This window comes from Furipterus horrens, unplaced genomic scaffold, assembly GCF_987537825.1.
Source record: "Furipterus horrens unplaced genomic scaffold, mFurHor1.1.pri manual_scaffold_5, whole genome shotgun sequence".
Taxonomy (NCBI): Eukaryota; Metazoa; Chordata; class Mammalia; order Chiroptera; family Furipteridae; genus Furipterus; species Furipterus horrens.
Window position 1 is genome coordinate 121,301,218 of NW_028327175.1, and position 22,270 is coordinate 121,323,487.

Genomic DNA, 22,270 nt, shown 5'->3' on the forward strand with positions numbered 1-22,270 from the left:
ACTAAGCAAACAAACAGAACAGAAACAGAATCATAGATATGGAGATCATTTGGATGGTTATTAGCTGGAAGGGGGAAGAGGGAGAATTGGGGAAAAGGTGCAGGGATTAAGAAGTATAAACTGGTAGGTACAGAATAGGCAGAGGGATGTTAAGAATAGTATAGTAAATGGAGAAGCCAAAGAACTAACAATGCATGACCCATGGACATAAACTAATGGGGGGTATTGCTGGGGGGAATGGGGGGTATTGAGTGGAGGGGGACAAAGCAGGGGAAGTTGGGACAACTGTAATAGCATAACCAATAAAATATATTAAAAAATAATTTTTAAAAACCTACATCATCATTTTAAATACAGGATAATATTCAATTTCACAAATAATTTAATAATTTCTGTATTGTTGACACTCTTGTTGCTTGCACATAACATTTAAACAGATGCAGTAGTGCCCTGGCTGGTGTGACTCAGTGGATTGAGGGCTGGCCTGCAAACCAAAGGGTCACTGGTTTGAATCCCAGTCAGGACACATGCCTGGGTTGTGGGCCAGGTCCCCAGTTGGGGGTACATGAGAGACAACCGCACAATTATGTTTCTCTTCCTCTCTTTCTCCCTCCCTTCCCCTCTCTCTAAAAATAAATAAAATGGACTTCTGGCCAAGATGGAGGCCTAGGCTGATATGCTCTGTCTTCCTCCACAACTAAGAAGGAATACAACTACTGCAAAACCATAAATAACCAGAAGTTCCAGAAAATAAAGCTACATGGAAGTCCAATGTATGAAGTTATAAAGAAGTGGTGCTAGTCCAGATGGGTAGGAGGGGCGAAGCCAGGGCAGAGAGGTCAAGCTGTACTGGCAGTGGCAGCTGCGGTGACAGCGGTAAGCACAGACACCCATATTTAAAAAGAGTTGAGAAACACCTGGGGAGCACCCTCAGCTGCAGACCAGACTTGTCAGCTCATGATTCCAATGCCAGGGAAGGCAGACCCCCTTCGTCTAAGACTGTAAAGGCTGAAGAGGGTGGGGACAGAGGAAGAAGCTGCTGGTCTCTCAGCAGAAATTAAACAGCAAGAATGCATCTTGGACTCCCGCCCGCACACAAAACACCACAGCATGGTGAGAAGGGTCGCCTAGAAGTGAGGAGTGCACAAGGCTCCACCCCCTATAGTGTAGGAGGTGTGACAGCCCCGCCCAGGAAGCAAAGGTAAACACAAAACTCTCAGGATGGCAGAGATCATCATAGAGATCCCAGTGACGCAGCTGATCAGCCAGCAAATATCTGATCTAACGAAGCAGCAGACAGGAAATCTTTCTGAGGCACTGTTCAGAGCTTTGGTTATAAGAATGCTTACAGACCTAACAACAGATCTTAAACAAGATGGGGAAGGAATGAAGGCTAGTCCTGCTGAAATGAACAGAAATACATATGAAACAAGTGGTGAGGGAAAGAAAACCAGGGATCAAATCAACAAATCGGAACAGAGGGAAGGAACAAACAGTCAACCAGTGCAGAAAGAGGAAACAAAAAGTGAGGAAAATGAGGAGAGGCTCAGAAACCTACAGGACAGCTATAAGTGGGCCAACATCCGAATCATAGGGTTGCCAGAAGGTGAAGAAGAAGAACTAGAAGTTGAAAAATTATGTGAAAAAATAATGAAGCAGAACTTCCCTAACTTGGGGAAGGAAAGAGAGTTAAAAAAAAAAAAAAAATGGACCCAGGGAGAACCACACCAAGACACATTATAATCAAAATGTCAAAAATTAAGGTTTATCCTTATCTTAAAGGCAGCAAGAGAGAAAAAGAGAATTATGTACAAAGGGTTCCCAATAAGACTATCAGCTGATTTCTCAAAAGAAACTCTGCAGGCAAGAAGGGACTGGCAAGAAATATTCAAAGTATTAAAAACCAAAAACCTACAAACACGATGACTCTATCCAGTGAAGCTGTCATTCAGAATAGAAGGACAGAGACAGTGCTTCCAGAACATATAAAACTGAAGGAGTTCATCAGATACAAACCACTATTATATGAAATGTTAAAGGGACTTGCTTAGGAGAAAGAGGATCAAAACTATGAACATTAAAATAAAAACTGTATCACAACAACCAACAACAGAAGCTAGGGAATCAAAACAAAGGCAGACTAAGTAGGCAACGAGAGTGGAAAAAGAACTACAGGTATGGGGAACATACAGGGGGAGGTCAGCTGGGAGGGGTGAGGGGTGAAAGGGAGGGAGGTGATACAGGAATTAAGAAGCATAGTAGGAGGGAGTGGAGTAGACAGGAAGATGTTGAAAAGAACTATATGCACAACCAATGGACATGGACTAAGAGGGGGGACAACTGGAGAGAGGGGGTCACTGGGTGGAGAAGAACAAAGGGAAAAGAAATTTGGACAACTGTAACAGCATAATCAATAAAGCACATTTAAAAATTAAAAATAAATATAATATTTTTAAACATTTAAAAAAATTTTAAATGCAGTAGAACAAAATATATCAGAATGGACTGACTGTTGTAAGGATAAATATAATTTTGTTACCATTCATTTGCAGTGTATGTAAATAAGTATGGACTTGCAGTATCAAATTTTTCTTAGTATGAATCATGTTAAAAAATAGCTTGGAAGCTGCTGATTTAGGTTTCTTTTTTTTTTTTCAAAATTTAAAAGATTTTAAATAACCTTCTCAGATAGCTTTGGGCACTTGTCTGATTTTTTGCCCTCAAGTTAACATGGATTCCTTTTGGGAGTTCCAACTCAGGATAGAGGTTCCGTCTCATTCAGTTCTCTGCCCCTAAACCGAATTGCTTCTTCTGCCGAAGAAAATGCTAGTTCTGTTTGCAGTTCAAGTTTCACCCAGCCATCCTACCAGACTTGGGGCAGCAGAGCTCAGAAAGGGCTCGGCGCGACCGCCCTCACTCACCTTCCTTGGGTACTTGTACGGGGCTGTCACTGACTTCACGTGCTGCTGCAGCTCCTTGGTGAGCTGGCCTGGATCATGGGACAGGAACTGTGGGGTCAGGACTATAAAAGCCTTAACCACCTGCAATGCAGAACGACAGTGGAGGCTCAGGGTGAACGCCAACCAATTGTACAGTTTAAAAAGTAAATGTTTATGTAATGAATGGAAAAACAAGTTGATACTTGAGCCTTTGGAAAAGGACAGGACCTGGTTCAAATCCAAATACTTCCAATTTCCACTCTTTGCCTTGGAAAGTTACTTAACTTCAAATTCCTTCTCTGTGACATGCAGACAGTACAGGTTCATGCCTCAGTGGGCTTATGCACAGATTCCACAAGATAATACATATAAAATATGCAGCTGGTTTAACTTTATTATTACCCCCATTATCATTATTTACTATTAATGTATGTACAGTTCTCTGCCTGGAACCCTCTAGACATTTAATAACTGTTGGTAAGTTATTGTTTTTATACTGTTATTTATGTCCCCATTTAATTGCACGGGGCCTATTACATAGTAGGTGATCAATAAACACTTGTTCAGTCAATGAGTGCATTGGAACCAGAGTTCTCAGATTTTCAGCCTGGCTCTACCACGGTATAATCTGGGTAAGTTATTTAATTTATTTATGCCTGTCTCTGTATCCATTAAAAGAGTCTTGAACTCACTAGGTTGTTGTGAGGTTAAATGAACCGGCACATAGTACGGGCTCACTGAATATTAGCTGTCATCAAAATCAGTGTTATTTGTTGGGATTATATTGTCACAGATGATGGCACCAGTGCCTCCTGCTGCCCACACGGCACAAGTGCACAGCGCACACCAACTACCCTCCCCGAAGTTCCCCTTGCACAGCTTTCCCATGTCCACACACAGACGCGATGACCTCCCGATCCTCACCTCCCCTCTAATCGGGTCCGGGCTGCTGACCACCGCTGACTCGGCCACCGCCGGATGTTCGGCCAGGGCGTTCTCCACCTCTGCCGGCCCAATGCGGTACCTGCGGGACCAAAGGTTCCTGCTCTGGTTCTGAGCAGATGCCAGGTCTGGAGAGACCCAGACCCTTCAATCTCGTGTTTCAGAGGGTCACAACTTCTGCTGGCATAGAGGACAACGGTCACGAGAGCCAGAGGACTGTGCAAAGGGTGTCAGGGTTTCTCTCCTCACTGCCTCTGGTGAGAGGTGTGGGGGCGGGAGTGTAAAGCAGGAGGACTCAAACTCTTGGGAGACTCAAACTTTGCCTTAAACATTTAGGGAAAGTCTGCCTCTTAGTCCCACTACATCAGCATTTCATTTAGAAATTTTAAAAGTAAAACAAACTTAATTTCCCTGATATATCCAATAGAAGTCATTACTTGTGTCACTTTTCCTCCTAACTCATGTACGTGTTGGGGACAACAGATTGGGAGCCAGGCTACCTCAGGTCAAATTGGGTTTCTCCCTGCACTATCTTGGAAACTTTCACAACTTATTTTACTGGTCAGTGACAGTTTTCTCATCTGTAAAATGGGTATAACAATGGCATCTATTAAGGTATACAAAGCACTAAGGAGAGCACTTTCACAAAGTGAGTACTCAGTAAAGGTTAGCTGCTACTACTATTATTTTTTGTTGTTGTTTCTGTGACATGTGCCATGTGCCCATCAGAGGAGCACAGAGAATAATTTCCCCCAATCAATGGGGACCCGCAGAGGCCAAAATGAGGTCTTCCTCCCCAGTCCTATCCCCCCACTCCTCTCTAAATTGCATGATGTGTTATTGTGGTTGTACTTCCAATCCTTCTTGAACTTTATTTTGATATTGGGAGAGATGCACAGATACCCTGGGCCAGGGCCCCGTGGATGTGGCTCTGTTCAGGAATAGGCTGAGGGTCCCATCACCGATGCATGGAGGACTGCAAGGCAAGCTAGATCCCGCCAGCATGCAAAGTGGTACCTCTGGGCTTTGGATAAGCCGCACCTACCCAGAAGCGTTGATGATGTCATCACCCCTCCCCAGGAACCAGATGTAGCCCTCTTCATCAATAGTTGCTTTGTCCCCAGAGTTGTAAAAGTCCCCACACTCCACTTCAGCTGTCTTCGCTGGGTCATTCTGCAAAGAGAAAGGCATTCTTGTTGAAGGCAATGAGTTTAGAGATGTGCTGCAACCTGGGGCTCAGATCTGGGTTAGAATCCTGCTTCTCTACTAGGCACTTGTGCAACTTCTGTAATCTGAGTCCACTTTCTTTATATGCAAACATTCAATGCATGCTACAGCACAAAATACACTAACAATTGATATCGATATAACACAGTAGCTGAAAATATGGGAAGTGTCAATAACCATTTGCTGAATAAATCTTCTTCCCCAAGTACTGTCTCATCTCATCCTCAAAGAAAGTCTATGGAGTGGTATTTTTTAAATTAAACTTTTAAGATAATTGTAGATTTGCATGCAATTACAAAAGTAATTAGATTCTGTTACCCTTTATCCTGTTTCCACAATGGTTTCATCTTGCAAAACTATAGTTCGATATCACAAGCAGGATATTGACATTAGTACAAGCCACCAATCTCATTCAGATTGCCCCAGTTTTGTACTCATTTGTGTGTGAGAGAGTGTATTTAGTACTGTGCAATTCTATCAGATGTGTAGGTTCAGGTATCAGCCACCATGGCCAGTCCCATCATCACCAGGACCTCTCATGTTGCTCTTTTATATCCACACCCACCTCCCTCCTCTGCTCTCTCTCTCCTACCTCCACATCCCTGACCCCTTTTCAGTAACTAATCTTTTCTCCATTTTTATAATTCTGTCATTTTAAGAATGGACTCATATAGCATGTAACCTTTTGCAAGTGGCTCTTCTTTCTTTTTTCACTCAATATAATTCTCCAGAGGTTCATCCAGGCTGTTGTGTCCATCAATACCTTGACACTATTTATTGCCAAACAGTATTTTATGTAAGTGATGAACCACAGTTTGCTTAACTGTTCACCCACAGAAGGGCATCTGGGTTATTTCTAGTTTTTAGCTATCACGAATAAAGTTGCTATGAACATTCATGCACAGGTTTTATGTGAGCTTGACATTTTCACAGACTATTTAACAGAAGAAGAAACTGATGCTCTGAGAGGCACGGTAATGTGCTCCAAGAAGGTAAGTGGGAGGGTTGGCATTTGAACCACTAAGCAATGTGTTGGGATTGTCCCTCTTATAGAACATGAGATTATTTTACAAGGTTCCAGTAAAAAAAAAATTTTTTAAACATTGAGTCACATCCCTTTTGGTTCTGATTACATCAATAAGACTCTGACATGTTTTTAAAATCTCTGGAACTACCAAGAGGAAGCTATGTTTCAAGATCAGAGCTTTTAGCAGGAATAGGACTTAGCTAGAATTTAAGAAAATTGTTTTGTTTGTAGTATAGTTATGGTAATAATTGTCTTCTGTTTTTGACAAATGAAACTGTTTTCCACTTGCAATACCAGATCAACTTATTCTTTTTTATTTTTATAAAACAAATGCTTTAAAGTAAACTAATAAGTATTGTGCTGCATTTGTCTAACCTGTCTGGGGGCACCTGGGGGACTGAAGCAAGACTCTCATTTCACAGAAGTCAGAATACAGGTGGGAAAAGCAGCAGGAGCTGCTCATAGAAGCTATCAGGCAGATAGCAAAATTAAGATGCCCGAGGCAAGAAATTATGGGTGGAGAACCACAATGGACCATCATGGTCTGGAGGAGAAACTGGGGTGATATTTTGGGCTGGGGTGAGGGAATTTGGATATTCAAGACAGCTGTGTATAGGGAGAGCGTAGAAAGCCATGCACATGTCTGGGCAAGATGCAAGCTCAGAAAAGCCCTGAGAAGACCTTAAGCTTTCACGTCAGGCTGATGACCCTAGGCTCAGAGCAAGACCAGCTGAGTGGTGGCAAGGGCCCCAGCGCAGAGCCCATCTACACAGTGGTTGTTCTCCTCTCCTCTTTCTGTTGATCTTTTCATTTGTTTGTCTGAGCTCCTGTCAAAACATTCACTGATCATGAGCTAAAGGATCAGAACTTCAGTGATGACACATGAAAAATAATAGTCCTTGCAAAAAAAATTGGAAAAATCTCAAAGCAAAGGACTACTATGACTATGGCTTCCAACAGTCAGAACACGAAGCAAAAAAAAAAAAAACAAAAAAAACAAACAAACAAACAAAAATAAAACCACCAGCAATCTCAACCCCTAGGGAAGTGGGAGAATCTGATTTCCAGGGTTATCACATTATAATAGTGAAAGGTCCAATTTTTAACTAAAAAATCACAGAACATACAAAGAAAACAGGACACATTGTTCATTCAAAGAAATAAAATTAATTAACAGATAAGAGAAGGAAAAATTGACAAAGAACTAAATGAAGGCAGTAAAATTAAATATTAACAAAGGAAATTAAGAAAACCATTCTATTGACTGTAGCATCAAGGATAATAAGTTCTAAGAATAAATTTAGTCACGAAAGTGAAAGGCTTGTACACTGAAAACTAAAACTCATTGCCTAAAGAAATTAAAGAAGACAAATAAATGGGAAGGCCTCCCATTCTCACTGACTGGAGACAATATTAAGATGGCAATACTACCAAAGCTATCTACAGTTTCAATACAATCCCTATCAAAATGTCAGTGATGTTTTTTGCAGAAATAGAACACTCCCTCCTAAATTTTATATAAAATCTAAAGGTATCCCAATAGCCAAAGCAATCTTTTAAAAGAAGAAGAAAGTTCAGGAATTTACACTCCTGATTTCAAAATTTACTACAAAGCCACAGTAATCAAAACAGTATAGTACTATCATAAAAGCAGCCATATAGACAACTGAAATACAACAGAGAGCCCATAAAGAAACCCTCACGTGTATCTTCAACTAATTTAAGACAATCAACCTCTGTATCATCCCTCCCATTGGTGTGACAACAGCAACCAAGGTTCAACTACAACAGAAGGGTACACACAGCCCACATGGGGGATGCACCTGGAGGGCCCAGCTTGGGTACTGAGGAGACTGTGCCACTGGGCCCCACAAATATCTATGACATAAGGTCACTCTACCAAGATCAGGAAACATAGCAGCTCTACCTAATACATAGAAACAAACACAGGGAGGCAGCCAAAATGAGGAGACAAAGAAATATGGCCCAAATGAAAGAACAGAACAAAAGTCTAGAGAAAGAACTAAACAAAATGGAGACAAGCATTATACCAGATAAAGAGTTCAAAACACTGTTAATAAGGATGCTCAATGATCTCAGTGAGAACTTCAACAAAAAGATAGGAAATATAAAAATGAAGATAGAATACATGAAAAAGAACCAGTCGAATGAAGAATACAATAACTGAAGTGAAGAATATATTACAGGGAATAAACAATAGATGAAGCAGAGGTCCAAATCAGCAATTTGGAAGATAAGAAAATAGAAAACACCCAATTAGAACAGTAGAAAGAAAAGAAGAATAAAAAAAATGAGGATAGTTTAAGTCATCTCTAGGACAACTTTGAGCCAAGATTTGCATCATGGCAGTGCCAGAAAGAGGAGAGAGCAAAAAATTGAAAACCTATTTGAGAAAATAATGACAGAAATCTTCCATAACTTGGTGAAGGAAATACACATACAAGCCCAGGAAGCACAGAGTTCCAAATAAAATGAACCCAAAGAGACCCACACCAAGACACATCATAACTAAAATGGTGAAGATTAAAGACAAAGGGAGAATCTTAAAAGCAGCAAAAGAAAAGAAGCTAGTTATCTACCAGTGAGCTCCCATAAGACTGTCAGCTGATTTCTACACAGAAACTTTGAGGCCAGAAGGGATTGGCACAAAATATTCAAAGTGATGAAAAGCAAGGACCTACAACCAAGATTACTGTATCCAGCAAAGCTATCATAGAATCAAAAGACATATAAAAAGCTTGCCAGACAAGGAAAAAACTAAAGAAGTTCATTACCAACAAACCATTATTACAAGAAATATTAAATGGTCTTCTTTAAGAAGAAGAAAAAAAGGTAAAATATATAAATAATAAAATGGCAATAACTACATATCCGTCAACAATTACTTTAAATGTCAAAGGAGTAAATGCTCCAATAAAAAGACATATGGAGGCTGAAGGGATAACAAAACAAGACCCTTATATGTGCTGTCTACAAGAGACTCACCTCAGGTTGAAAGACACACACAGACTGAAAGTAAAGGGATGGAAAAAGATACAGTGTTTCGTGAAAAAGGAAACAGACAAACAAAAAACTGGGGTAGCAATACTTATCCCAGAGAAAATAGACTTTAAAACAAATCTATATAACAAAAGACAAAGAAGGACCAAGCAATTCCGCTTGAGTATTTATATGAAGAAACCCAAAAGACTAAATTGGAAATACATGTGCATCCCTATGTTCACTGCAGCTTATTTAAAACAGCAAGATATAGGAGCAACCTGTGTCCATCAACAGATGAAAGGAAGTTTGATCAGTAGTGGGAGCAGAGAATAGACCCCAGAGAGCCCTGAGCAGCGTGGTCACTGCTGTCAGTCTAGTTACTCATCACACCCAGGGAGGAGCCACAGCTGCTGCAGCAGGCCCCAGTCACCAGCACCACAACCATGAGCAGTGGGCCAAGACCCAGTGACCACCCACTACCTTAACCCCACCCTACACTCCCACCCCCGTGCCACCCACCCTCAGTGCTGCAGACAACAAGCCTAGCACCACAGGGAGCAGGCAGCCCGGGCAGCCTCACATCGATGGCAAGGCAGTAAATATACAGAAGACTAACTATTACAGACACTATCCATGTCACAGGGGTCCTCCACATTACATGCACAACCCAAGGACATGAACTAAGGGGGGAGATTGCTGGAGGGTAGGGGTCCTGGGCAGAGGGAAGGAAAGGGAAAAGAAATTGGGACAACTGTAACAGCCATAATCACTAAGATATACTTAAAATGTATATGGAAAAGCAAAAAAAAAATTTTCTGCACACATGAATTTAATATAATGTTATATGTCAATTATACTTCAATTGAAAAAACTGGAAGTGACTTTACCAATTAAATTCAAATCACTGAAAGAAAAATGTCAAAATTTACTGAATGCCTACTATGCATTTTTAAAAAATGAGTGGAGGACTTGAATTGATAATTCTGCAGAGAAGTTATTCAAATGGCCAAGAGGAACATGGAAAGGTGTTCGACATCACTAGGCATTAGGAAAATGCAAATCAAGATCACAATGAGATACTATCTTCCACCCATTAGGATGTCTATTATTAAAAACAAGCAAAAAAACCCTGGAAATAACAAGTGTTGGGAAGGAAGTGAAGAAATAGGAACACTTGTTGATTGTTGGTGGGAATGTAAAATAGTTCACCAATTGTAGAAGACATGTTGGAAGTTCCTCAAATTTTTAAATACAGAATTACTGAATGGTCCAGCAATTCCGCTTCTGGGTATATACTCCCAAGAAATGAAAGCAGAAATTTGAACACATACCTGCACACCAATGTTCATAACAGCATTATTCACAATAGCCAAAGGGTGAAATCAATTCAAATGTCCATCAAGAGATTAATGATAAACAAAATGTGGTGTATATATACCATGCAATATTGTTCAGACTTATTAGGAATGACATTTCATCGCATGGCACAACAGGGATGAACCCTGAAAACATTGTGCTAAGTGAAACAGCCTGACACCAAGGGCAAATGTTGTATGATTCCACTTAATTGAGATACTAAAGTAGGCAAATTCTTACAGACAGAAATTATATGAAAGGTTACAAAAATGTGGAGAGATGGGGATAGGGAGTTAGTGTTTAATGAGAACATTTTCTGCACACGTATAGTTGTGATGGTTGCATAATATTGTGAATTTACTCTGTGCCATGGAACTGTATGCCCAAAAAATAGTGAAAAGCGTAAATTTTATGTTATATATATTTTACCTCAATAAGAAGAAAAGAAAAGGAGGGGGAAAAAAGCAAGCAAATCTCAGTGGAGGAGAGACAACATATTGTCGTGAGAACATGTGAAATGGGAGAGCATGTGTGGGCACATGTGAGGACATCTTTGCAAAATAAATGTCACACCCAGTAATATTAATTACTGCACCAACCACCCCAGTTCAGTTTAACCAAAATCGCTGTAGTTGAATCCAATCATTCATATTTTTTAGAAAAACTCCCCAAATGACTCTAAAGTGTAGGCAGGCTTGGGAACCACTGATCTATATGCATTCTAGTCTGTTTTCTCTTTTATCCAAACTTAAAATTGTGCTTGTGCGAATTAAGGCTAAGTCCTGCCTGTTTGCCTTTGGGTAATAGTACGTATCACAAGAGGAGCAGCACCCCTGGAAGTCGGAGTGATGACAACAGATGGCTGTTCTTTTGGAGGAAAGAGACAGAGCCTGGGATCACTTTCAGATCTGTGCACCCTTCCACGGAGAACCTTGGAAGCTACAAATTTCCTCTTAGTGGCCTCCAATACACTGGGAGGGCTAGGGTTTGTCTGGTCAAGAGTTTCAACAGGTTTCCTTATAGCCTATCACAGTTTTCTGTAATCCCTGGATTTCTCATTTACGCTTTGGAGCCTAAATGAATCTTAGACCTGCCAATTAATTGACATGGGGAAGACACAGAACTCTTCCAGTCTGCAGGGTTTTTTTCTCTGTAAAGTGGGGATAAGATAGTCCCCCCGAGGCTCAGCACGGTTCATAGATTTGTTCACACCCTGTTGGTAAGTTGGATGTTAGGATTTGAACCCAGCCAAAGTCTGCATTCTTAACTACAGGAGGTCACCGGCCCCCAAGTCCAATGATTCTGAAGCCAGGCTTCTTTCTACCCTATCAGGGCCAGATGAGTTAGAATAGGAAAGAACAGGCAACACACTATGAGCTTTGTGATTAGTTAGAACAGGCTTCATTGAATTGGAGCAAATAAAGGGAGATGTGAAGGTGTCTCAGCATACAGAGTTGAGTCCACTCCCTTATCACTGCAGGGATTCTCGGGCTGGAGAGGGGCCAATGGGGCGCCCTTACCTCATAGCATGTGAACAGGCCGATGGGCCTGGTGGGCTTGATCCTGATGCCAATGTTGCCTTCAGTGTGGGGCGGCAGGACGTTGCCCTTGCTGTCGATGATCTGGAGCAAGAGGTCTGTGAGTCTCGCCCTGCAGGGCTCCCCCACACACCTGCCCCACCCAACCACTGCCTGGCTGATTCATGGGACACCAGTGGGGGTCATTGGGGAAGATCCCTATCAGAAAATAGAATACAATTCTCAAGTCTTCGAAGTCAGCAAGTCATGGGTCTATTTGTTTCATGATATATGGACATTGCAAATGTGTCTTCAAGCTAGAAAACATGGATCAGGAAAAGCTAAAAGCACCAGCGGTGCACAGAGTTGCCAGTGCTCCTCCCGGTTACTATCTGCCATTCGCTGTGTGTGAGGCCTCTGGCTGTCATGGTGAGCTGCACGGGTGCCCACAATACTGAACCCCCCGCCCCACCGCCACCACTGCAAGAAATCAGAGGAAAAATAGAAGAGAGGAGGGAGGACAACAGGGGCAAGGGGCATGGCTGCTTCTGCCACCTGGTGTCACACAAGGGTTCAGTCCCAGCTGAGCCCTCACTGCTCCCTGAACCATGCCTTTAGGACCAGACCTGGACATCAAAGGGTGGGATGGTTTTCCCCATGGAACCAGGCTTAATCTTCATTCCCCGGAGATTGCCACAAGTTACTCCCTGTGCACAAAAGAAAGAGAATACCAGTTGTCAAAGGGTCCAGGCTAATCACAAAGCAGCAAGAATCATACACAGCACCCTTGCTCACAGATGTCACTTGGTGCTGCTCATAGAGCCCTGTATGGAAGCTAGAAGGTCTGGATTATAGGCTCAAGGCACTGACCCAGCTCTTCAGCAGATATTCACTGTGCCTAACATGCTCTGGGCCAGTGCTGGCTACTGGGACTACAGGGTCCAGTGGTGGAGGCCAGGAAAGAAGCAAAGATACTCCAAGGTTATGGGTTTGATCCCTGGTCAGGACACATACAAGAATCAACTAACGGTGAGATGTCAACTGGGCTCAGTTTAAAATTCTACCCAGCTTCTACTCCAAGTTAGTTTTTCCTTTTGAAAAATCCATCTCTACATTTTAAAAAAATGATTAAAATAAGTTCTTAATAAGTGATTCCAATTCATTTCAAATGCTATAATCATTATTACACTGCAGATGTGTAACATGCAATAATTTGAGATCAATCCAACACAGAGATGGCACATGTACACATAGTATACATATGTCAAAGGCAGACACACTGACCTAGACAGATCTTACATGTATTAAAGCAGAGTGTCAGGTCCAGGTTTAGGAAAGATTTTGAAGTTATTGGAAACAATGATAGTGTTGTCTTCATCATTCTTCCAATGTCCACTGTCCCTCCTTCTTCCCTTTCCTCTCATCAAACTCAGTTTTAATTACAGAGTCTAAAACCAATCATTTATACTTCAGAATAAACATAAATAAAAGCGAAAAAAAAAAAAAAAAGAATCAACTAATGAAAGCATAAATGGGTGAAACAATGAATCAGTGTTTCTCTGTCTCCCCTTTATCTCTCTCTGAAATCAATTTTAAAAAAGCCCTGGCTGGTGTGGCTCAGTGGATTGAGAGCCAGCCTGCAAACCAAAGGGTAGCTAGTTCAATTCCCAGTCAGGGCACATGCCTGGGTTGCAGGCCAGGTCCTCAGTTGGGGGTGTATAAGAGGCAAGCACACATTGATGTTTCTCTCCCTTTTTTTCTTCCTCCCTTCCCCTCTCCCTAAAAATAAATAAATAAAATATTTTAAAAATAAAAAATAATATCAATTGTAAAAAATCAGAGAGCTGAGCTTGGGAGATTCATCTATATCCCCTTCATGGTTCTCTAAAGTACTGTTCTTTCTGAAGCTAAGCACTTCGCAGTCAGACAGACCAGGGTTTGAATCTTAACGAATGAATGCTCCTTGATCTCCTCTGTCAAAAGGGGACAGCGCACCCCGCTCGGAGGGCCTGCAAGTGTTGGAAACTGCTCAGAGCCTGCACACACCAATTGAGTTCAACTAACTACTTAGGTCAGCCAACTGTTACTCAGGCCCCACGAGAAGTCAGCTTGGAGATCCTCTTTCTATAGTGTTTTCCCCACATTTCTATTGTCACCAACAGGGCATTATACTGATTTTTGTATGTCTGTTTCCCTCGGTAGATAACAAGCACCCTGAGGACAGAGACGGCCCATTCGTCTCTGCATGCCTGGTGTCTGGCACACTACCTCCCTACATCCAGCGAGGACAACAGAGCCTGCAGTGTGGATGTGTGCAGGGCTGGGCACTGCGGCCGGAGCTTCACACACTTCCTTTCATCCCCTTCATCACAACCTGTAAGACCAACGTTCTACTTCCCATTTTGGAGATAGGAAAATTGAGCTTCTGGAAGTTTCCATGGTATGCCTATAGTCTTAAAGCCTGCCATTGGCAATGCTGAGACTGGACCTGAGGCCTGAGCTCCTGGGAGAGGAAGGTCTTCCCCTTCACCATGTTGCTGCTCACACTTCAGGCACACGGAAATCATTCACAGATGAGTGAGGAGGTTTGAAAGTACTTTGAGAAATAAAGCACCATCAGGGCTAAGGGAGTATTCTGTTGTTTCAAATAGTGGATACAAAGGGACTGGGGTCAAGGGTGTAGTGTGTGGTTCTCCTTGTCCAAAAATAAACTGTGAGTCATGCAAGCCTAGAGGCTCAACATTTCTCAGGCCTAGAAGCAGACCACTTAACTTATTTAAATAAATTGTTTTTTTGGAAAAAAGGTCAGACAAATATGTAAATTAGGACTCAAACAGCCATTTTCTTACAGGTCCTGAGATGGCAGTTGACTCTGTCAGCCAAAGGGGTAATGGGGAGGCTGGGAAAGTGGCTCTGTCCAGAATCAGAAATGGATTGAACATGTGCTGGAAGAGAGGTAGCCCCTCAGACTATCGCTGATGAAGTCCTTGAGATTCCAGACAGGAACATTGCTCTGAATGCCCTTTCTACCTGCCTGCTCAGTGATACGCTTTGGGATCACACTGTGTGTGTGTGTGTGTGTGTGTGTGTGTGCGCGTGATGTCTCTGCTCCCTCCTCCACTCCTGCTAATGCCTCACAATCAAACCTGTGTGCTGCCCTCATAAACACCCAGAAATTAACTTCTGGGCCCAGCTCCTGCCTGGCCCTGTCGTTGCTGCCCGAGGGAGGGATGGTGACAGGGGCAGGACTTGCAGGTGGGGGCCTTCATGTTGCAGTTAGGCGCCTCCATTTCTATCACCCCTCCCTGGCTCCCTGATCTCAGGGACATAGCATCATATGCCTAGGCCTTTTCATAAGTTTTTATTCAATAGCTTTCAGCACACTGGTGTCTTGACAAGTCGATGAGCTATGTGTGAATTGTCTTTCTGTACATTGATTTTGGGCAAACTAGCCTAGAACTTTGGAGCTTCTCATCTACTTGCTGTGCACACAGTAGGGCCTTTGCACATACTTGCAGCATAATTAGGCTCATCTATTGGGCTCAGTGGCTCAATATATCCTGACTGGCCCAGAGGGGACCGCCCACCTACCGTTTCTGACTGTCCATAGGCCTCGTAAAGCAGAAGGCCTGTCTCTTGTCTCCATTTCTCTTGCTCCTCGGGCAGCAGAGCCTCCCCACCAGTACAGCAGTGCTCCAGGGTGGGGAACCTGAGGCTTAGGGAGAGACAAGGTGTCAACAGAGCTTCTGATCAGGGCCTGGATGCTCTGACCCAGGCCTAGGAGTTCAGAGCTCACAGCATTGTCATCTGGATTGTTCAACCTTCTGCTTCCTCATTTTGTTACTCGCGTTCCAGGTGGCAGTCAATTCACTTCCTATCATTCCCTATGAACTCTCCTTCAGGTGGCTGGGGTGTGGAGGCGGGGGGTGATGATGAGACTAATGGGTTCAGTCGGGGATCAAATTAAATGTAGACATTGATAATAACAAAAGGGTAAAGATATGTTTACCAGACCTCCTCTGATGGAAGCATTCTATGTGGTAAGAGAGACGTTTTTATAAACCGTAAAGGGGTGAAGGATAGACCCCAAGGATGTGCTGGGATGGTAATCAGACTGTGCTTCCTGCCTGCTGTGGAGAGTGGGGTTCTGTGACCTGAGTGGAGAATGCAAGCTAGGGGTTGGAAATAAATTGCTCAGGATGTCCAAGAAGATTGGGCTGAGTGTTGAAAAAGAGAACAGGGATCACAGGTAACAGCCCTGAAAGAAGGAATTTTGGAGTGAACAGTAAAGTCTGCTGTGAACATGTAGGAGGTATATTGTGTGCCAGGTACACCATGTGTTGTAGATCTTCTCCATTTTCCCCATGAAAAATTTCCATAAATAATACAAAAACAATTGCAAAATCCTGATGGGTTCCCTGAAGGAAATGGGGAGCAATGACTGAGGTCTGAGTACCAGTGGGCACATAGCTGAGCTGGGCCAGCTGTTGGGGATGAGGGAGGTGGCAGACATCTGGCAGACACCTTTCCACTCTGTCACCCTTTCCTGGTACACACAGACTCAGGAGTGATGGACAGGTGTTGGTTTCATTAAGGATATCTTCTTCACTTATCTGGAGCTTTCTCCAGAGTAGATAAAGTGAGCAGAGGCTCCAGTGGAGTTATTAGTTATGCCCTGGCTGGAGTTTTACTGGGTTTGGACAAAAATTCATCATCTGAGGAATGTTGCAAGAAGTGGCTGTAATATGAGCTTTGAAACATAGATAGAGGCAGAATCCAGTCAAATGGAAGCTTCATGAATAAAATCAAGTCGCATTTCAGAGTGAGCTTTGTAAGGGTAGTTGTTGAACTCCTTGATATTTTAACTCTATGTCTAAAACTTGTTAGCTCTGATTTTTGAAGCAGCCATTTCTCTTAGGCATAAGACGTGGGTTCCGGAAACTCTGGTATAGTGTTAGCAAGCCCCGTGAAATCTGCTGCCCCTGCAGTAACTGCTGGTGTTAGTAACTGCCTGTGTCCTAAGATATCTTAGCCTGTTGGCAAGAATTTAGTAACTTTTCTGTTTCAGTAACTTTTCTGTTCTGAGAGCCAACTCCCCCAAAGCCATCTACAGAGGGACCCTTCAACTCCCTCCCCCTTTCTCCCCTTTAAAAGCCCCTGACTTTCTTTTGTTTGCTGCTGGCACCTTAGGGTCTCAGCCTGCCTGTAGCAGCTGGTCAAATAAACTTTTTAAAGTCATGGCCTGTTCTCCTGTCATTTCTCCTCTCACTCTTGCCAGACCTAACAATTTCCATTTTAGAGCCTTTAAAATATACACAAATGCCCATTGGGTTCAAAGTCAAGATTGTAGTTTAGCTAAAAATTAATCTACAAACATGGGGGAATGCAAAAATAAAACTATAGTACAATAACACTATGCATCCATCAGATTGGCAAATATTAAAAACTTTGACAAGAACAAATACTGACAAAGATGCAGAACAATGGAAATTCTTCTACCCTGTTAGTGGGAGCATAAATTGATTCGCTACTTTAGAACACAGTGTAGTTGAATGCAGTTTCAGTGTGGCCTAGCAGTTTTTCTCCTAGAAAAATGCTACATAAATGTGTGGTTAAATGCACCAGGATAAATGTGCAAGAATTCAATTCAGTATTAATCATCAAGAGCCCTCAAATGAAAACTACCCAAATGTCCATCCTGACCGGTGTGGCTCAGTTGGTTGGGTGTCATTCCCCAAAGTGAAAGGTCACAGGTTCAATTTCCAGTCAGGGCATATGCCTGGGTTGCAGGTTCGGTCCCTAGTTGGGTGTGTAGCAGAGGCAACTGATCAATGTTTCTCTTTCACACCGATGCTTCTCATCCTCTCTTTCCCCTCCCCTCTGTTAGGCAGGATAGATAGTAAACCAAGACAGGAGGAGGAGGGAGGTGTGTCTCACCCACCAATGCAGCAGTCCTGGTCTGATAAGATTGCCAGGTGTTCCAAGCATCATAAAAATACCATAATAGCACAGAAGGAAGGGAGCACTTGAAGTTCTGTATGCATCATTTCCACTCTGGGAAAGAAAGCCTTTCAAACTGTGTATTCATTCCAAGGTCTAGAAGGGGGAAGAGGCAGGGGTCCATGGTGCCCAAAGAAGAAGCCCATAAAACAACCTTGGTTAATTGCCTGCCTCTGGTCACTATCTATTTTAAGAGGAGTTCCCCAGGGCTTGTAGAAAGAGCCCATAAATAATTTTGGGTAACTGCCCCAATTTTAATTAACTGCCTCCTGTCACATATCTGTTTTATAATGAGATGACCAAATGTGGTCTGGAGCAAGATAAGAATTCAGAAAAACAGACCTCCAAACATACCTATGTTTGGGTAGTAACACACACACACCCACCTTCAGGGTAAGCTGGCACCACCTTTACCCATCAACCGATATATAATTCCTGCACCCCATCCCGCCGCTATATAAATCCTCAAGACAAAGGACCTGATGCTTTTGCCTCCCTTCCCTTGCCTTGCCCTTTACCTATGCCTTTTTCCCCCACCTTGGCTAGGCCCATTCTCTTCCATGGGAACTTATCACTAATAAACTTTGCTTGCACGCTAATAGACTTGCTGATCTGTAAGTGCACACTAGTAGACTTCCTGATCTTTAAGTCTTTACTGTGTTGGCAAGAAGAACTGAGTTTTTCCCTCATCTTTCCCTCTCTCTAAAAATAAATAAATAAAATATTTATAAAGAAAAAAGAAAACTATCCAGATGTTCATTAATGGTAGAACTGATTTAAAAATGTGGACTTTTTATAAAATGAGATATTACACTGCAATGAAAATTAGCCACAGCAATATGTTGCACCATGGACACAGCTTAGGATATAATGTTGACAAAAGAAGTAAAATACTACAGAATAAAATGGGATTACAAAGTTAGAAGGAAGTAAGATAGAATGATTTCTTTCAGGATATTTCATTAGGAGGTAAGGGAAAATAAAGAAATTTAAAAAAAGAAATGAACACCACAAAAGTCAAGAGAACGGGTTCCATTAGGAGAAATGGAGAGGTATGAGTAGGTTACTGGGGTGCTGGCAAAATTCTCTTTTTGTGACTTAAAGGAATGGTTACACAGATGTTTTATTTTCAACAATTCCTTAATCTGTAAATTTATGTCTTACATCTTTTTCCGTATGTTTGTAATTTCATAATAAAAATGTTTAAAAAAGGAAAAAACCCACAGTGATGCAAGGCTCCCAAGTGTTTCATTTGGACCTCTGAGTCCTGCTTAATAAACTAATTAGACTGGCTGATAACTATCCATAGCAACAGTTCACACACATACCCCCTTCCACACACACACACACACACACACACACCCCTCAAAAAACCAGTTAAAACAGTCAGGCCACAGTGCATCAGACTCTTTAAGATCCTCCCCAAAGATTATTACAACAAGCCATTTCTACCATACCTGGTGAATCTCTGCTGCAGAATCATTCGAAAGACTGAGGGTGCACTAAGGTAATGGGTGATGGGGTATTTGAAAAATGCCTACAAAGTGAGGAGAGAAAAAAAATTATTTTTATACTTAATATTTAAAATACTGGTCAATTATTAACATTTTAATTCTGATCTCCCCTGTAGGAGAGCCCATATATTAATTTGTTAATACCTCCAGTACACATAGATTGAATATGAATGTGTTTATGGACTGAGAGAGTGAAGGTGATGAAAAGTGAGAGACTGATAATACAGAAGAAAAGGTGTATCGGATTAAAGATCAGTAGAGAGGTCTCTAATAGAAGGGCCTGGAGAAGAACAGGACCCACAGTGGTGTGAGGAGGGGCTTGGACTTTAAGAGGTGGAGAGGCAGGTCTTCTGAAGGGAAGCAAGGTTGTGGTGAGTGGCGACACAAACAAGCATTTTCAGGTGCACAGAAGTAATTTGAAGGGGTTTATACAGGCAATTTCAATTGTCACCATGATATATGCACAACAATAACAGCAGCTGCTACCAATAACTGAGTGTCTTTAGGTGCAGGCCTCAGGGCTAAGCACTTTACACACCTTGCCCATATCATCTCAATATTTCCAACAATTGTTTGAGATGGTAACTACTAAAACTCCCATCTTGCAGACGAGGAGACTAAGGCTCAGAGAGGTAAGTTAGACCACTAAATAAATGTCAGATGTGTGAGAAGAAACTAGAGCCATCATATTCCAAGGGCGCTGTTTTTAAACACTTCATTAAATTCACACACACACAGACACACAGACACACACACACACACACCCACACACACACACACACACCAGCTACCTGGCCCTGGAGAAGCCAGGAGACCTGAGCTTGTTCTGGTTGCTTTAATTTCTCAAAATGTATATTCTGGTTGATTCTGATACAAAGACTGATTCAGCACCTCACAGTTTGAGAAACCCAGAACCTGGGTTATATTAACTAATAGGCTTCTTCGTTATATAAACTATTTCTCAGGAGGGTCCAGCTTTTGAGCTTGAAACATGAGTTTCTTCTGGGAGTTTGTTGATACTGAAAGGTTAGTCTTACCTGTACAATGACCTTAGGGTCAAACTGGGACAGTTGATGGACAAAGACTGTAGACCCTGCTGTCCATGGGTCAAGCATGGACCCAAAGGTAGCCAAAATCCAGCCTGGATCTGACAGGCACCAGGCGACATCACTCGTCTTCAGCTGCTGTAATTTCCTGCTAACTCCAAAATACAGTGGCCTCAGCTTTGTAACCGTGGGAGGATGTGATCAAGGGCTGGGGAATCTAGATTTCAGAGAATTCCCCACCCCTCTCCCTCTCTGTTCATGTGGTTTGTGTGGGGCTCCAGACTCAGTTCCCACCCCAGGTCCCAATGGTATGCCAAATCATATTTCCAGGTCACATGTGACTTCATCTGGTTCAATCATAATGATCCTTAAAGCTGGGAATACTGGATGAAGTCTGTTGCACTTTTTCTGGATTTGAATCTGTTACTGGTCTAGTCTTGGGCAATGGTGGCAGCCATTTGGGGATAATAAAGGATGAGCCTTTCTGAGAACAGCATCAAAACATAACAGAAACATCTGGTAGATGGAGAGAATAAAAATCAAACCCAGAGGCTATTCAGCTATGTCTGAAGCATTTCTCTACTCTACTCTTTCTGCTTCCGAGGGACCTCTACATGCATAACTCCTAAGGAAAACACAACTCAGCTCTCCCATCAGCAGGCCATGGCTCTAAGGAGTTTTTCTATTAGTAGGGAGGGGCCTGGAGAGTCATTCCCACTCCCTCATTCCCTTTCTCTTAGGGCTGAGGCACACTCACAGGAAATTACTAGCTAGGGGACCTCTGTTCTGAGCTTTGGACCCAACTACCCACTGAACAGCTGATTTGGAATGTCTCTCAGGCACCTCAGACCCAGAGCATCCTAATCTCTCCTGCCTCCCTAGACTAATTCTTCTCCAGCATTCTCTGTATTTCAGTGACTACCACTTCTGTCCAAACCTGAAACCTGGAAGTCCACCTTGAGTCCCCCGACCCTATCTCCCACATCTAGCCAGCACACCCTGACCATTCTGTGTCCTAAAATTGCAAACATGTTAATTTCCTTCATGTCCCCAGCACCTTATCCAAGCCACCACCATCTGGCACTTAATTTATTCTAAGAGGCTCTAATTGGTCTTTCTAAATCTGTTTTTTCCAACCCATTCTCCATCTCCTCCTTTGAAAAGATCCAGTGATCTTTTCAAAATACAAATCCGATCAGGTCTCTCCCTTCTAAAAATCTTTCAATACCTCCCCATTGTTTCCCTAATAAACTCCAATCTCTGCACCAAAGCCCACACAATCCTGTATAACTGGGGCCCGGCTCACTTTCTCAGCTCCACCTGTTTGTCCCTCACCTGACACAATGAGCAGCAGCTGTTCTCAAATCTCTGTAGTTCTATGAATGCTACTTTTTATGTCTTTGTGCCTTTGCTTGTACTATTCTGACCACATAGAAAACCCTCTCTTCCCACCCCCATTCCTCCGGGGTTTTTCTGTTTAAGTGTTATTGTTAGCACAGACACCCAGTGTCCACAGGACACCTCCTCTGCCCTCTTGTGTGATTAATAAGGTAGAAAATATATAGAACTTGGTCTTGTCTGAATATTACCAACTAGCGGAAAAGGTGGTAGGAGAGAGAAGAGGTTTGGTTTAAAGTTGGTTAAATGATTAACGCAAGGCTATAGCTTCCCTCTCTACAATTATTTATTTTAGGTTAAA

At 42.4% G+C, this 22,270-nt stretch overlaps 1 protein-coding gene across 1 annotated transcript in view; it reads right to left on the bottom strand.

Moving 5' to 3' along the window:
• ACSM1 (acyl-CoA synthetase medium chain family member 1) overlaps positions 1-22,270 on the bottom strand; it is a 44,576-nt gene that overhangs the window by 4,921 nt on the left and 17,385 nt on the right. Inside the window, exons 6-13 of the mRNA XM_090277504.1 lie at positions 20,563-20,722; positions 19,469-19,548; positions 15,603-15,726; positions 12,638-12,718; positions 12,015-12,116; positions 4,927-5,054; positions 3,864-3,963; positions 2,922-3,041 (exon numbers count right to left, since the gene is read on the bottom strand). Of these exons, the coding sequence (XP_090133630.1) occupies positions 2,922-3,041; positions 3,864-3,963; positions 4,927-5,054; positions 12,015-12,116; positions 12,638-12,718; positions 15,603-15,726; positions 19,469-19,548; positions 20,563-20,722 (895 nt within the window). The remainder of the gene's footprint in view (positions 1-2,921; positions 3,042-3,863; positions 3,964-4,926; positions 5,055-12,014; positions 12,117-12,637; positions 12,719-15,602; positions 15,727-19,468; positions 19,549-20,562; positions 20,723-22,270) is intronic.